Source organism: Trichoderma gamsii (assembly GCF_001481775.2).
Source record: "Trichoderma gamsii strain T6085 chromosome Unknown Scaffold_2.2, whole genome shotgun sequence".
NCBI lineage: Eukaryota > Fungi > Ascomycota > Sordariomycetes > Hypocreales > Hypocreaceae > Trichoderma > Trichoderma gamsii.
The window spans coordinates 272,317-289,121 of record NW_020171339.1 but is presented as its reverse complement, the minus strand read 5'-3'; the positions used below and the strand labels follow the sequence as shown (position 1 = coordinate 289,121).

Genomic DNA, 16,805 nt, shown 5'->3' with positions numbered 1-16,805 from the left:
CTTACAAATGCAATACTTATTCTCTCTCTTTGCTCTCTATATGATTGACAAATGAGAACGCATCGCCATCGCCATCATCTAATCCGAGCGCACGATATCGACTGTTGCTTGTAGCACGACACACGGACAGTGGTGCTGTGACCCCGCGATAACCGACTTCAGCCATTACATCATGGGTCGCGAGCACGACGAGGATGGGGCCAAGACAAAGCCCAAGCACATAACATTTGACCAGACGAGCCTCGATGGGAGCGACGAGGATGATGGAGCTGTCGAGGTGAGTGTGATGCCTTTTGCTGGACGAAACACTGTCCAATGCGTAGAGCTATGCCTTTGTCGCTGACTATCTCGAACGCCACAGGTCACCTTCGACGACGGAAGTCCATACCGGAGGAAGAGCTCAATGGTTGCGTCGGAAGCTCCTGCACCTGCGACGAAGCGCATGCAGCCGGGTCGACGAGCCGAGTGCGTGGTTCATCAGTTGATAGAAGAACAGCGAAAGTCCAAGGAACGATCTGCTGGCAATTCCCCCAGCCGCAACCAGTATCATGCGCATCCGATATACTCGCAATCACATAGACACGATGACCCTGTCGACATCAGCAGTGAAAAGAACCTGGACAAAATCGTCGATTTGAAGTGCCCTGTCGACAAGCAAAAGTGCCGTGCGGTCCTTGACCCAAGCTGCTTGGATGCCGAAAACGAAATAGGACAGGTGGACCAGGAGGCGTGGACGAAAGAAATGACAAAGTCTGATTCCGAGGCGGAGCCTCACCAGCAAAATGACCCTGTCCATAGTCGAATGTTGACCAAAAAGCAGCTGAGTGATATGGCCTGGGGAGTTCGCGAGCTGAGCAGGCGGCTGAGCAGCATGCGCATCCGCTTCCGAGTGAGGACCATCTTTCTCCTGACAAAGATTCACGACTCGGACTTGATTGTCCACACGAGGGCCCTGGCGCAGTGGTTGCTCGGCAAAGAGCGAGATGTCAAATACGTCGTCTATGTAGAGAAACAGCTCAAGACCAACAAGAGGTTTGACGCGGCAAAGCTGATTGACGAGGTGGCTCATGAATATGCCAAGGATGGCAGCGTGACAGAGGACGTCGCTCGCGAAGGCGTGCAGAGACGCCTCCGGTACTGGGACGAGACCATGTGCAGATCGCGGCCCCATTCGTTTGACTTTGTCATTACCCTTGGAGGAGACGGAACGGTTCTGTATGCGAGTTGGCTCTTCCAGAGAATTGTGCCGCCGGTGCTGAGCTTCGCTCTGGGCAGTCTCGGGTTCCTGACCAAGTTTGACTTTGAAGACTACAAGCCGATCCTCACCTCTGCCTTTTCAAAGGGCGTGACGGTCAGCCTGAGGCTTCGATTCGAGTGCACGATTATGAGGAGCGTGCGCAAGAGGCTCTCGGAGTCAGAGTCTGACGAGGATGATGATGTGTTGCACTACAGGCGGGATTTGGTGGAAGAGCTGATTGGCGAGGAGATTGAGGATGAGCATACACATAAACCAGAGGGGACGTTTGAGATTTTAAATGAGCTGGTTGTTGACAGGGGCCCGAATCCAAGTGAGTGTTACTTTTTCCCTTTTCTTCTCTTTATCGTCTTTTGCCGTTCTATATACCTTTATCGGAAACTGAGTATGCTAATCTAAGGCATCTTCGCCTTTTCCTCTGTTGATAGCCATGTCTTTTACGGAAATCTTTGGAGACGACGAGCACTTTACTTCGGTGCTCGCAGACGGCATTTGCGTATCTACACCAACAGGTTCGACAGCTTATAACCTCGCCGCCGGGGGCTCCCTATGCCACCCCGAGAACCCCGTCATGCTCGTCACCTCCATCTGCGCCCACACGCTGTCGTTTAGGCCCATCATCTTGCCTGACACGATTGTGCTGCGTGTCGGCGTGCCCTACAACGCGAGGACGGCCTCGTGGGCCAGCTTTGATGGACGCGAGCGGGTGGAACTGCAACCCGGCGACTACGTGACGGTCAGCGCGAGCAGATATCCCTTTGCGTCGGTGCAGGCAGAAGGGCGGAGGAGCGAAGATTGGATCAATAGCATTAGTGCCAAGCTGGGATGGAACACGAGACAGAAGCAGAAGGGATTCAAGGAGTGGGATAAATGAAAAATGTGCATGATTACTTGGATAGGATAGGTATCGCATCTGCATTATGTCTTGTTTTGAATGATACAGGCGGGTTGTTACAAGGAGCTTTGCAGTCACTACCACCAATTGATTCTGATGTTTGTATAATGATCAAGAACGAAAAGAATACTACTAGTCTGTATATTAGTAGTACCTTAGGTAGCTGCCAGTATATACGTATCTACATATATGCAATCAGATAGTTGTTCTACTAGTTATATCAATCTTCTTGTAGGCGTCTAAACTGAATACCTTCTTGCGCTCAAGTTTTAAAACAATGGCCCCGCCCCCACAGCGGCCGCGGCGGGGCATGGCCAATTTGTCTTGATATTGCAACCCCACGCTAATTAACGTCCAGCGCGCGCATCTCTCTGTTTTCGAGAGCGTTTGTTGTTTTTCTACTTGTGAGATTGCTTCATTGGCTTAATGTCCGTTGGAATATAGTTCAATCGCTTCAATTGGACTCTCTCTAGCACTTCCTTTTGATTCCTCATTAGCGTCGTCAGCATCAGCATCAGCATCAGCCTCGTCCCATCCTCAGTGCTGATAAACCCCCAAGTTTTCTCAAAAAATCTCACAACGCCAACCGAACAAACTCCCAAAACAAACAGCAAAAATGGCCTCGTCCCTCCCCCCCGACCTCTTCGACCAAACCACAATCATCTCCCTCCTCTCCACCCTCGCCATCGTCCTCATCGCCTACACCACGTCGCGCCTCGTCCTCCCCCGCGCCACTACCGCCACGCTGCGCTTCCTCTTCATCTGGCACCTCGCCGACGCGCTCTGCCACTTCATCCTCGAGGGCAGCTTCCTGTATCACTGCTTCTACTCGTTTGTTCCCGCGGCCGAAGCGAGCAAGGACCTGGTGCCCACGCCGTACAATTATCTCGGATGGGGGGATAGCAGGGTGTATGGACCGCAGAGTGGCGGGGACAATCCGTTTGCGCAGCTGTGGATGGTGTATGCGCGGGCGGATAAGAGATGGGCGGGAGCTGATCTGGTGAGTTTTCGTGCTGGAAAGCCACTGCAATTGATGTGATTTCTTTGCCAACTAAGGTGTAATACAGGGCGTCATCAGTCTCGAGCTTTTGACCGTCTTCTTTGATGGACCCCTGGCGGTGTACATCTGCTACCTGATTGCAAAGGGAAGTCCCAAGGCCAGCATCTGGATGATTGTCTTGGCGACTTGTGAGCTCTACGGAGGTACGATCGATGTATAATCTTTCCTTGGAGAGATGGGAGATGATGCTAATGAGGACGACTCTAGGCTTCATGACTTTCTGCCCCGAGTGGCTCACCGGCAACATCAACCTCGACGGCAGCAACTTCATGTATATGTGGGTGTACCTGGTCTTTTTCAACATGCTGTGGGTATTCATTCCGCTGTATGCGGTTTGGTACTCGATCAACGACATATCAAACGCTTTTGCTGTGCGAGAGGGTTTCTTCAGGATAACAAACAAGAAGTTTGATTGATATCAGCAGGCGCAAAATTCAACTACATACTGCATTTGGATATCTCAACTGTGTTGCACAGGAAATGTAAATGCACAGTTTAGGGACATAGTAAGAGACTAGTTGTTGAAGGCAAAAGATGAAAACGATCACAATTCAAAAGTCGCTGTGGCGTCGATTGTAACAGTCACAGAAAATGTCCAAAGCAAAAGTAGGTCCAAATTTGTATTATTGAGCTATGACGGGGTATCGATATTCATGTCTCGTAGACACTCAGCAGCGGAGTTGTTCCATCCTGTGTTGTTCCTCCACAGTTGCTCTCATGGTCATGGTCGTGACTGTTTAGATAGCCTGCTTGTGGGCCTCGCCCTTGGCGTCGTGCTTGCTCTCGTCAACCTTGTTGCCCAGGGCGTCCTTGGCAGCGGAGGCGCTGTGAAGAAAACTGTTAGTTGCTGCCGTGTCATGAACAGATGATGAAGAAGCTTACCGAGTGCCGACGGAGGCATCAGAGTCCTTGGCGACCTGCTTGTTGGCCTCCTTCTCGGTACCAGAGGTAGCCTGCTGGACCTTCTCGGAAACGAAGTTGGCACCCTGCTTGATGGAATCCATTGTGATGTTGGTTTGGTTTGGTTTGGTTTGGTTTGAAGAGTTGTGAGTTGTCTTGATCTGAGGTTGTTGATGTGATTGTGATGAAGAGAGATTAGGTTGAGAGATGGGGGGATGAAAGAGTTTATATAGACCTGAGGAGAGACGGAAAGGCCAGCGAGCCACATGCCCAGAATAGCTTTGACATGGCATTCACTCTTTCCCCATGCATGTGAAGCAGGAACATGGCGTCATCGAATACGTGTTGCCCCTCCAAAGCTTGGTGAATACTGCCAGCAAGATCGAGCTGATGTAGAGCCGCTGCCTTGATGGCGGGGCAGGTACTTCTGGGCTTTGCTGCTTGAACCCCGATTGACTTCAGATCAGGGTGGGTGCTTGCTTCCGTCATGAATCATTAGGCGTAGATACCCGCTTTGCACCGCACAGGCTGCCTTCTCATACGCAACACTGAGTGAACACGGGCGTTTTGGGAGCTTGTTTACTGAATCTTATGACATCACGACCAAGAGGGGGAAACGTCACTGCTCGTGTGAGCTGCCGAGTAAGGCGAGCGTCTCCATCTGCCTGCGAACAGCCTTGCAAACATAGGCCTACGTCCTCCATACTGTATACAAGCTTATTTCTCTCCATGCAGCAGAAAGCGGGTCAATCGTCGAACGCGGATCAATCATTGAACGCGCAAATGGATCGAATCGAGCGCCATCCAGTTGTTGCGAGCAGATTAAATGCCAGATGTGGCTTGTGCCAGCTCCATTCAAGCAGCGATTGGAGCTCTGTCAATGGCCAGAGTGGGCGACGCCACGTGTGGCGCCTGCAGTTGGCGCTGCGGGATGTCGATATGTGGGGCCACCACAATGTATGACGTAGTCGTGGCATAATCGCTACGATGGGCTTCCCTCAGTGAGATCGAACCCGTCTGCGCTTTCCGCGTTTGCTGGGTCCGCTGATGCTCGCATCGAGATCTGCAGGACCCAACCGGAATGTTCTCTCCGGAGCATCCAAAGCGCAGTTGCATCGGTTCTACGAGGCCTTGGCTCCTGAAGCTTGTTTGCATCTTTGTTTTTGTGTGCTGGCAGCTTTGGCAGAGGCTACAAGCGGCTATCTTGGCAGGGAGCTCTTGCGCAATCTCAATCTCATATTCACATGCTTGCCACACAGAAGATCCCGAATCAACACATAGGAGAAGATGCCAGATAATCATTTACTATTGAGTTTTACTGAGTTTGGCAACCTATGACGCCATGATGCTCATCCTGACTCTCTGAAGAGGGGATAAATCGCCTGCCGTCGCTGTCGAGAGCCGATGGCTGACGAATTCCTTGCCGATGGGAACTCCACACGCGGAATCAAAGTCACGATGCCAATATTGGGTTTCAATTTTGGGATCCCGGCAAAGTTGTCACGTGAATTGGGGCGGAGAGATTCCATCAACGTGTGTTTACGATTGTTGCCTTACCATCTATGATATGTGATTCAAGTGTAGCTTTTTGATGCCAAGTGGCAGATTGTAGCAATAGATTCCGGCCTGGTGACTACTGTTTTTAGGAGGCAGACCATTAAAGAACATGGCCAAGTTGACTCGGTTCTAGATAAATACTTTTACTGGCTGCCGAGGACAGTGCTGGCCATTGAGAACCAAGAAATGGTACTTCCTACAAAGTATGGCAAACGTTTATGAGGGGAGAGGAGAAGAGCTTCTGTATCCTGTGAATAGCTTCTTGGCTTTGTCCAATGTGCATATATGTGCTCTGAATCCATCAGACGCCTTGTCACTTTTGAACTTGGAATATCGACAAGTCATCTTCTGGAACAGATCTAGTCTAACGCACCTGGCCCAAACAATGCGGTAAAGACTAGAGACATGCAATATCATGATAGATTGATGATAGATTGAGGCTTGCTTCTACATAAGTTGCCGAATCTGGTATCTTATCAACGATAAAGAGAAGCAGCTAATGCATTAACCTGATATTGGAGGTACGTGCATTCAATTCTTTAGAAACAGAGTCAACCAGACCCAAAAGCGTTGGACTGCTCAGGCGATGCTCATTGTCACTTATCACATCGGCCTAGGTTATTTACATACGTAGGTAGCTAAGGCTATTTAGATAAGATTATGAAACCACCCAACGCTGACAGTTGCTGTTTATCTGATGAATACCGTATCACCTGGAAGATTGGCTAGTGGATATCGTCATAATCTGATCGAAACTGCCCCATGGTTTCCTTAGAAGAGTAGCCGGCTAACTTGTAACAGTAAGCATACAGAGAGGCTCACTGGCCAATTCTTCGAGATTTTCGGTATTGCTCCTGTCACATTGCAATCCAGATTCCACGCACGCGTTGCGGTGCAAATACCCAAGTCAATAACAGTCGCAAGCTGCTCACCCCATCAGTCACTTCATTTGATGCTATTTTTTGTCCAAAAATGACCCGCAGCCATTGAGAACCAGCTCCCGGCACCAGGGGTTCTCCGCGAACAGCTCAGGCCCCTTTGAGCATAGCGGCACTTCCGCGTCTTACCGCATTCGGAACCATTCTGGTGACTGCCTACAGCAATAGCTTCAACTCGTCGAACCTCTAACAAGGGCTCCTGACATTTGAAACTCGAGTTTGTTCCACGTTTGCTTCAACCCCGCCGCTACCGGCCCTTGGAAAACCGGCCATCACAGCTGACGCGAGGACGGATACGGGCGATGGGACCTTCATTTTGATGAGAGACGCGGCGATAAAGGACGATGTGGCAAGTTTTTGAAGCGGCGACCGAAGATGCCCTGGCTGCGCTTCTTGGGTTATCTGACTGACGCAGCTAAGAGGCGCCACAGGAACTCGATACGGACGGATTCTGTTATCAAGAGATGAAGGGGCTTGTCTTCTTCTTGGCTGACTTCTTCTCGTGCATCACATAGAAACGATTAGTAGCACCCCGTCAATAGTCCGTATCAGGGTCTCATCCAAAAAAGGACGGCGTGAGAGCTTATTGAAAGCATGAGTCCCTAATCTCAACGGCCAATACACTTACCATTCTATCCCCCCCCTGGCCAAGACGATGGCGTCAATTCCAAGACTTTGTGTCGATTGAAACACAGCACCCATGTCCCTCTGGAATCGGGCTGTGTCCATGTATCCCTTCTCCCAACGGCCCTCGTCCGGATCTCCATAACCCGGTATTCCTTGCTCTTGACTGTGTTTCTTTGCCCCACAATGTTCCGCCATCTCAATGTTCTCGCCTCTCTCCCTTCTCTCTCTTCTAGATGTTTTCTCTTCTTACCTCTACTCGCTCTGGTAGCGATCCTTGGCGTCAATCTGGAGTAGATCGTGTTTCTGCTATTTCCTTTCTTTCCATCTTCTCTTACCTTTTTTTTGTGTTGAATTTCTTTTTCTGTGTTTGCAGTCGTCTGGACGGCTGACATCCAACCCGTTTTATATTTGGTTTATTTGAGTAGAGAGGGACTGGGGGCACTTGCAGGCATGCAGCTCTTACCTCTATAGGCCTCGTTTTCTCATTCGCTTCTTTGCTCCCGCAGGACGATAGCAACATTTTCCTCTCCTGAACTTACTCTCGCTTTTCTCTATACGACGACAACACAACTCGAGTGGGATAGAGTGTGTCAATGGCGATCTGAGGCGCGGCTCGCTGGGGGGCTTCGACGCCGGTGTTTATTTCGATTTATTTTCTCATCTCTCGCTATATACAGCAAAAAGGCCGTAAAGGGGCGATCAAGGCAATCATGGATGGCTGGAACATGTTGTTTGAAGAACAAAATGGGGCGAATGGGGTATGGGCCAGGCAGACGGACAATAGTGCGGCAGGATTCCCGTTCATGGACAATTCGACATCTTCAGTCATCAACAACCTCAAGTTCACCATTGCCAAGCAAGTTCGATCTATGATTACTATCCTTGCTGGGTTTAACACTGCTATTGCCTTGATATTGGCAATTATCATCATTCGGAATTGCTATAAAACGACGAAGCAAAATGACCCGACTTTCAGACTTCGGTATGGTTGCTTAGCAGACATATACTTTACCTTGCTAACTTCACATCAGTAGTTCTTCATTTTTCCATGTTATAGATGTATCAGAGATATTTCCGTTTGTCCTATCCATCGGCATAGCAGTACAGGGGATCATCTATATCGCTTGTCAGACCAAAGGCCTCGAGGGGTTGCTTATACTTGGATGCACGTCTATTTCTCAGGCCATGCTACCAGGTAAGTCTCTGGCGTCAGGCACCACTCTGACTCTTTTGTTAACCACTGCTACCAGCCTTATTTCTTGTCCCTTATGTCCAGCTTTTCTTTGGGCTGGAGACAGTTCTACAGGCGCTGAGGCCGCGGCCGTTCCAACGAACGCCTAAATGGGCCATCTATTCCTGTCTCTTCCTTGTTCTTCTTGGAACATTGGTGATGTACGTGTTGACGCGCGTCATCAAAGCTCCCGACTTTTGCTATGCATCTCTCTTCTGGTTTGTCCAAACCTGGAGACTCGAAGCAGCTATTCTCCTAACTACAATTGCTTGTATCTTGATCATTGGGGCTATCATCATATTCGCTCGACTGCACCAAGGTGCTTCAGTCGGCCATGTTGAAAGGGCGACCGCCTCTAGAATGGTTTACTACATGATTCTAGGCGCTATACTAAACGTATGTCCTCATGATCAATCCCTTTCTTTTTCAAAATGTGGATGGCTAACAAAGAGAGCACAGGGGTTAACGGCTCCTTACTTCTTCAGCATCTTGTCTCAAAACCCAATGGCCTTAACGACTCTGCAATTGGATTTGAACATGGTATCTTCGGTGGCGAGCAACGTGTCGGGAATCACGTTTGGCGCTCTCTATCTCTTTCTTCGCTCCCGCAAGATGCAAAAGATTGGGCCGCTTGGACATATCGAGCTTGGTGGCCCACGGGAAAAGTCTGTTGATTCTTGGCCTGGGTCAGACATTTTCAACAGGCAAATTGGACAGCCCGTCTCGCCGGCGAGAATAGTCCAATCTCGCGCAAGCACGACGAGGTCAGCAGCCAGCGAAGGAAAGAGAAGCCTTGACGGACAAGACACGATATTCCACGCAATATCTGGCGGAGACGCTGCAGACGGCTCCGACTTGATAAATGTGCCTTTGACGCCAGTTATGCCTCGAGCCCGAAAGGATTCTTATAGCTTGTTTCCAAACCAACGGGAAACGCTTGACATCAAACCTCAAAGCACCGCCATTCTTCCCTCTACGACATACTCGCCAACAGGGAGCAACAGCAACGAGGCACCAGACAACCAGATGTTTAACTTTGAAGACCTGTTACCACCACCAACAATCCGCGTTTCGGGCGCTCCCAGACACAATCGCGACTCTTCTTTGGTCTCTGGCCTGACCGTACAGATTGGCCTCAGAGTATCCAATCTTAGCGACGTGAACCGCTTGGAGGCCCCCTATTTCTTTTCTCCCGAGATGCCGTTCTCACCAAATCAACAGAACTGGCCATTGGCTCCAGGGACGCCCACCAACCGCACGAACGGAGCCGCTTCTCGCCTCAACAGCATGGCTTTCAACGACGGTAGAAGCAACAATATGCCTCACTCGCCCATCAGAACAACTATTGAGGTAAGGTATGATCAAGAGCAGGATCACGATGAAGACAAGCCAATCACCCTGAGCCCTACGGTGTACAGCCCAAACAAGCCGCCAACTCCACCAGCAGCTGCGCATCACAGGGGCATGGCATCTACTCCGTCAACGCCAGGTGCTGCGAGAACTGATGAACGATATTCAGTAGGCACTGCTGAGTGGATATAGTTAACTGACGACTTGATTATTTTTTACGAGTTTGGCTGTTTTCATCGTTTCTTGAAACTGAGAAACATTCTTCTTATACTCATACGTACACTCACCCTCCATACCCCGATACGATCCACCCTTTTTCTTTCCTTCTCATACTCCTTCCCCCTTATCCTCTTTTCTACAATTTGTCCTTCTGTGAGGGACGCTCTTTATTTGACGGCTATCGGAATTGGCAAAGGGGGGCATGTGCCATACTGGGTTAAATGTGGTCATTTCTAGCAAGCGAAGATGATGTATTTTTATTTTCTTTTATTTCTATTTTTCTTTCATCTTCTTTTCTCTTCTTTCACTCTTTCTCCCCATCGCTGGGACACTGGATATTGCGACGTATGAAATGGGCTATTTTATGAACAAACAAGATATAGAAGAAATAAAGCTCTAGACAAGCCTAAGAGATTTTGTTATCCTTGCCCCTTAATAAGTTCGTAGTTGCTGTCATCGTTTGTAATGTAAAATGAGTGCATCGCATAATTACGCTTAACCGCTTTGCTGACATTGCTATCATGATTTTTATATGTTGTATTCTACATATCATTTGTAGATGTTCTTTTCTTCTCCTTATTTCGCTTTCGCCGTTTTCTTCTCTTCCCATTTTTCCCACCCTGCCTGGCACATGTCCTCTTCCACCACCAGATCGCGTATCCTCAGCATCCTCGCCGGTGGAAGCTCAATGCCCCAGGCCAGCCATCCCGTCCTCCTCAAAATCTCCGTTGCTACGAACCAGACCAGCGCAAACACGAAGCCAGCAGTGACACCAGCAGCAACTTGTTTCGTCGTATGATAGTTGAGGTATATCCTGCTCCACGCCGTCGCCGCTGCCACAACAACACCAGCAAGACTAACAGCCAGCCTCTCGATTAGAGTCCAGGGTCGGCCGCCCTCCCATATCTTCGCCTTCCCCTGAGCTGACAGCGGTTTGTGTCGCACCAGCAGAAACAAGGCTAGGGAGAGGCTCCAGAAGGCGACGAACTGGGCGTGCGAGCTGGGCATGCCGTAGCCCTTGCCGTGGATGAGGCGCGGACGCTCTTCCTTGATGATGCGCTTGAGGACGAAGTTGAGGGCCTCGCAGGCGAGCTGGCCGGCAAAGGCGAGACATACTTCAGCCTCGCGCGTTGAGAATATTAGGGTGGCGTAGACGACGCAGAGAGCTTGCGGGAGGAGGGCAAGGTAGGCGCATAGGAGGGAGATGTAATCGTCAGGGTCCTGGGAAGAAGTAGAGTCGTATTAGCTAGAGAATCGCAGATGGAGAACTGGAATAGTGATTAGTGGAAACTTACATAGTAGACGTGTGTGACAGAGAGAGAGGCGAGGGTTTGGGTATATTCGTCGGCCATTCTTGCTAAGACTAGATGGGTGATTTGGCTGCAAATGGCTATGTTCAAACGAAGTTGCAAAACGCTAGTAGATGCATGATATCAGTGGTGGAGACGAAGAGGAAGAGGAAAATAAAGGCAAAAAAAGACGCAATGGAAGAGAATAGAAGCCAGTAATAGCTCGCGAGAAAATATTATATGTTATAGATTGTCGGCGTTGACCATCATGCATCGTGCAGACACATCAGATGGAAGAGAAGTCAGGATGAATGACGATGCACACCTGAGAGTGGAATATGTCAAGCTGCCTGCATGTGACGGAAGGGCGGCTGAGGCTGGAGAACAGAGAGAAACGTGGCTTAATTTGCAGCTGTGGCGCAGAGGCTCCAGGTGCTGGGGCAGCGTCCTTTTAGTGGTAAAATTAGCCACGGCAAGTGACGCATACAATGGACGGCTTTTTTTTAGATTACAGGGAAGACACTAATAGAGATTTAACTATCAGTGTCAAATTCTAGGCTTTTGAAAAATCTATATCTGCTTTCTTCTAGAGTTTGTTTCTTAAATATTCTCTCTGCCTTGTCATTTCTTTCATATCTGCCCCGTCAACTGGTCATCTCGATCAAACATATTATTGTAGCCGTGTGCGTTAGTCGGGCGGGTGCCTTGGATATGATTGGATTAGCAATTATCAGCGACTAAGGCAGAACCTCACCTTTACTCACGCTTTGCCACAGCTCGCTCGCAGCTTTTTCCGCCAGCTTTCTGCCAGCTCAGATTTCTTTTATCTCATTATCTATTTATTGCTTTATTGCTATTCTGCCCTCGCTATCCGTCCCATCTCTGCAGCTTCACTTCTCCAGCAGCAGCAGCCCCCCCATCTCATCCCCTCTTTTCCAGTCTAAGCGGACATGCTGCAGCTGTGCCACCAACATGGATCTTTCCACAGCCGATGACGACGAAGCTCGCGCCACAGAGCTTGAGACCCTCGAGGCCATCTATCCCGAACTTCGGCGGACAAACGACAGTGGCTATGCCTTTGAGCTTGAGCTGCCCGTGGAACCGGCCGCGCCCGTAACCGTCACCTTTCCAGCGGCGGCTTCATCTGACCAGCTTCTGAACGGCTCAACATCTGCCGCTCCAGCCCTGGAAGATTCTCTCCAGGTCTCTCATCTGCCGCCCCTTGCTTTGCACATCACGCTGCCAGAAGGCTATCCCGCAGAATGTGCCCCTCTGGTCAAGATCTCAACCACGCCTCAGTGGCTCTCGGCTGAGATGCTTTCACGCCTTGCGGGAGAAGCACCCCGGCTGTGGGAGGAAATGGGACGAGATCTGGTGGCCTACGCTTATATCGATCATGTCCAGCGGGCCGCTGACGACGTATTCGGGGCCATCACTGCCGAAGGCACTCTTCAAGTCCACCCAGAGCATAAACTCGCTGTGCTGGACTACGATATCAAAGCTAAAAAGGCGGCCTTTGATAAGGAAACCTTCGATTGCGGCATTTGCTTAGGTATGAAACACTTCAACATCTCTACTTTCGTGTACTCTATACTAACTCGCTATAACGCTGCATAAGATCCGAAGAAAGGGTCAAAATGTCACAAGATGCTTGACTGCAGTCACATCTTTTGCTTGCAATGCCTCCATGACTTCTACAACGATGCCATCAAAGAGGGCAACCTATCAACCGTTCGCTGCCTGGCCCCCAACTGCGCCAAAGAGCGGGCCGCCGCCATCAAAGCTGCAGGAAACAAGGCAGGCAAGCCCAAGACCTTTGTTAGCCCCAGCGAGTTGCTGCAGATTGGCCTCGCTGACGACATGGTCAAGCGTTATGTTGATCTCAAGTACAAGACGGAACTTGAGTCTGACAAAAACACCATATATTGCCCGCGGCAGTGGTGTAATGGAGCTGCACGCTCCAAGAAGCACAAGAAGCCTTTGGGGCTCGACTTTGGAGAAACGTCGGATGCCGAGTCTGACCAAGAGGAGGAGAATGAAAAGGGGGGAAGCAAGTTTAACCTTGGTGACTTGCTCTCTGTCTGTGAAGACTGTGGGTTTGCTTTTTGCAGTCGGTGCTATCAGTCATGGCATGGGGAGTTCTTCCATTGCGCACCCAGGCGCCAAAACGGTGAGCTCACTGAGGATGAAAAGGCCTCCATCGAGTATCTCAAGCTGCATACGAGTCCCTGCCCAACCTGTAATGCCCCTGCACAAAAGACTCACGGCTGTAACCACATGATATGCTCACGATGTGACACGCACTTCTGCTATCTGTGCTCCTCGTGGCTGGATCCAGCGAACCCGTACCGGCATTATAACCAACAAGAAAATGGCAAGGTCACATCATGCTATATGCGTCTGTGGGAGCTGGAAGGAGGAGATGGCGATGACGTCGGCCTGGAGTTTGCCGGCGGTCGAGGCGCCGCACTCCACGAGGACGCCCCTGAAGCCGCACCGGACGATGGTGAAGCTCAGGAGTGGCTCGCCATAGCTGTCGAAGAGGTGGACGACGATGCTGAAAACAATGCCAACGCCAACGCAGCAGTGCAGCTTGACGAGAATGGCCAGAGAGTTGCGGTAGCTCGCGAAGCACCTCTTGTTCTACGACTCATGGACAACCCCGTCAACAACGGCCACAACAACGATGATAACAACCAGGGGCGTGGCGGGCATCATGCTGCAAACAACCAGCCCATCAGAGCACGCGGCGGTGGAGGAGCTGGAAGAGGACGTGCCAATAATGCACAGGGCCCAAATCGCGGTGCAGGCCAAGCCATCAACTACAATGGCAGAGGCAATGTCGCCAATCGCGCCAGGGGCGCCAGAGGCGATGCCCGCCGAGGCCATGATGGTGGACGAGGAGGAGCTCGAAGACGAGAAGGCGGAGGCCCAGGTCGAGGCGGCATGGTTCGTGGCGAACCTGCTGCAGCGGCAGCGGCAGCAGTAAGGCAACAGAATCCAAATCTTGACAACAACGCCAACAACAACGAGGACGTGCTCGATCCTGCTCAAGAGGCTTGGATCCGACACTTTGTTCAGATGGCTCTCATCGATGCCGAAGATCAAGTAGAAGGCGGCGATTCAGACGAAGATAACGAGCATTGGCGTCGTCGGTGACAGTTGCGGCGGCGACACAAAAGCATGAGTTCTCAAAAGGATGCCCTACGAATGACATAAAAAGCATACCCCCCTGAAAAGGAGGCTCTACGAACGCACACATACAAATTCTCACGTTTTCACCTATTTCTTTGGGCTCTTCAAAATCTATACTTTTTTTTTTTTTTTTTTAGGCTAGTGATTCTAATCGTTTTGTTTTTTCTCTTCACGCATCTACAGAGCGATCTTGGCAACAAATCTTCCGGGATTAGGAAACAAATTGTGCGAAAAAGTTAAAACATTTTCAGCTGAATCTGATATTTTCCTCGGCCATGTAGTCGGGAATTTGCACCGCTGCGTGGAGACACTGCATGTGTTTGTCCGGTCGAATTCAAACTCTGTCCTTAGTATTTAGCTTGAATAGAACGTTACATACCGTACCTACCTAGGTAGACGCGGGCGTACAACATTTGATCGTGCTTGGACGCTTCTTTAGCGACCGACGACGCCGCTATGCGATCTGCTTATTAGTGCTGTCAATGCGTATGGCGCCAACTTACACCCGCAACAGAGCAGACGCCACTACCGGGCCCGAGCACAACTGTAGTCACTTTGACGAATATGTCGATCCCCGCCTATCGTGTTGAAAACAGAAGGTTGATGATCATGTCATCCGGCACCCATCTCCAGGGCCAGGTACGCAAAGACGAAGTGCCAGGTACCGCTTCTAGCCAGTAGAAGCCCCATCTCGGCCGCCTGACGAGAGCATTCTCCGTAGGCTGCACCTCGTACGGTATATGGAGCCCTCTGGATTGCCGTGTCTCTAGTATCGATGGAGCTGAGCGGCCGGAACGCAGCCACCACATACCTGCTCGTACATACTGCCGCATTGGGCCAATGGTCATGGCGGAGAATCCCTTTCGGGCCGGCCGCCTCACCTGGCCGGCGACTCAGGGCTCTCGTCCGTCGCCTTTTGCTGGAAGCTCTCTGGTAAGACATGCTTGTCCACGCTTGTACATACTGCAGTGGCTAACGGGTCCCCTGGTCTCCGAGCCCACGCGGCGAACGGAGCAACAAATCGTGCAGATTTTTTGGGGGCCAGGGGTTGAACAGCATGGGTCCGTCTATAAGAAAAGAAAGGAAAGGAAAAGGCTATGAGACAAAAGAGGAACGAAGAAAAAAAAGGCCAGCAGGAAGGCACTGCAAGACAGTCTAACCAAAGAAGAGCAAAGCTTTGACACTGCCAAGCACCAGAACTTGCATCGTAGGATTCTTCGCCAGCACTTGCTTGTATATGATAGCATACTTTATATAGCATAAACCAGTATAAGCGGCATGTCGATTGGCAGCAACGGCTAAATAAAGATTATGCCGCTTTTATAATTCACCTTTCCAGCCTATCAAAGCCAAGGCAGAGAGGCAAAATAACTTTGTTGAGGCTAAAGGCCTGGTAGGGAAACGATAAGCTTGAAGAGTATGTTGCTTAGTTCATTAAGCATAAAGGCTGGGTACCTTGCGAAATGCCATCATCTGTGAGCAGAAAGCCGCGTTGGCCTGGCCCCTTCCTCATCTTTCAACTGAGACATGCAGTATGAATGGCTTGGCCATACAGCCTTGCCTCTTCACTTCAGCAGCGGCCAAGCGGTCCCGTCTCACTATTGTGGTCCGGCTTTCCTGGACTCGGTCTGAAGTCAAGGCGGCCGACATTCATTCAATCGCTAGCCAAATACTCGTAGCCATAAACAGTCGAACAAAAGTGCATCCAAACTTTGCGTCCAAGCTTCTCAGCCGACCAAATCGCTCCTGTGAGTGATGAAACATCCACCTCTCGTAGACTAATAGCGCCCCACGAGAGTAGGAACATTACTGCTATACCGTTATTAGTGCCCAGGCTAGTGTCAGTACGAGCCATACTACCTCATGCAGAGTAGCAATGCATGGGCAGGCGACTTGTATGAGTAGCAGTAGGTAGTAGTATGTAGGTACTGGCACTACATTTTAAATACGTCCGATCGGCTACTTCGGGACGGTACAAGAGCCCGTCTCACATTGACAGCGTGACAATAGGTGGTACTATTGCATTCCTTAGCAATGGACTAGAACAGACCCCTAGCGTAGCATCAATAGTCCTTCGAGGAGTCGATGGCACTTGTCAAGGATAGCGGACTGCTGTGTATGAGTGCTCTACTACGAACAGAGCAACCGGTACTTGCTGATGATGCCAAGTTGACACCTGATGAGGATTTGATAACGTGATGAGTGTGTGTGCATACATGCATCCGTAGTGCCATCGTCCATTAGAAATGCATGATAGCCATGGCTTATTTCATGATGATGCGTATGCAA

General features: G+C 50.2%; 5 protein-coding genes across 5 annotated transcripts; 3 read left to right on the top strand and 2 right to left on the bottom strand.

Annotated features, from left to right (window-relative positions):
• Positions 1 to 172: 172 nt before the first annotated feature.
• TGAM01_v200632 (serine/threonine protein kinase) lies at positions 173 to 3,626 on the top strand (the record flags this gene model as incomplete). Its single annotated transcript, XM_024548594.1, has 6 exons — positions 173 to 277; positions 362 to 1,568; positions 1,684 to 1,991; positions 2,710 to 3,150; positions 3,218 to 3,353; positions 3,418 to 3,626. 6 exons carry the CDS (start codon positions 173 to 175, stop codon positions 3,624 to 3,626), a joined length of 2,406 nt encoding a protein of 801 aa, XP_024406605.1.
• A 321-nt stretch (positions 3,627 to 3,947) lies between these two features.
• On the bottom strand, positions 3,948 to 4,403 carry TGAM01_v200631 (glucose-repressible protein; the record flags this gene model as incomplete). Its single annotated transcript, XM_018809070.2, has 2 exons — positions 3,948 to 4,035; positions 4,093 to 4,403. 2 exons carry the CDS (start codon positions 4,401 to 4,403, stop codon positions 3,948 to 3,950), a joined length of 399 nt encoding a protein of 132 aa, XP_018657737.2.
• Positions 4,404 to 7,942: 3,539 nt separating this feature from the next.
• On the top strand, positions 7,943 to 10,005 carry TGAM01_v200630 (hypothetical protein; the record flags this gene model as incomplete). The annotated part of the gene is made up of 4 exons (XM_018809071.1): positions 7,943 to 8,214; positions 8,264 to 8,427; positions 8,483 to 8,859; positions 8,923 to 10,005. The coding sequence occupies 4 exons, from the start codon at positions 7,943 to 7,945 to the stop codon at positions 10,003 to 10,005; spliced, it is 1,896 nt and encodes a 631-aa protein (XP_018657738.1).
• A 603-nt stretch (positions 10,006 to 10,608) lies between these two features.
• TGAM01_v200629 (hypothetical protein) lies at positions 10,609 to 11,384 on the bottom strand (the record flags this gene model as incomplete). The annotated part of the gene is made up of 2 exons (XM_018809072.1): positions 10,609 to 11,253; positions 11,328 to 11,384. The coding sequence occupies 2 exons, from the start codon at positions 11,382 to 11,384 to the stop codon at positions 10,609 to 10,611; spliced, it is 702 nt and encodes a 233-aa protein (XP_018657739.1).
• Positions 11,385 to 12,293: 909 nt separating this feature from the next.
• On the top strand, positions 12,294 to 14,480 carry TGAM01_v200628 (hypothetical protein; the record flags this gene model as incomplete). The annotated part of the gene is made up of 2 exons (XM_018809073.1): positions 12,294 to 12,873; positions 12,940 to 14,480. 2 exons carry the CDS (start codon positions 12,294 to 12,296, stop codon positions 14,478 to 14,480), a joined length of 2,121 nt encoding a protein of 706 aa, XP_018657740.1.
• Positions 14,481 to 16,805: the final 2,325 nt, after the last annotated feature.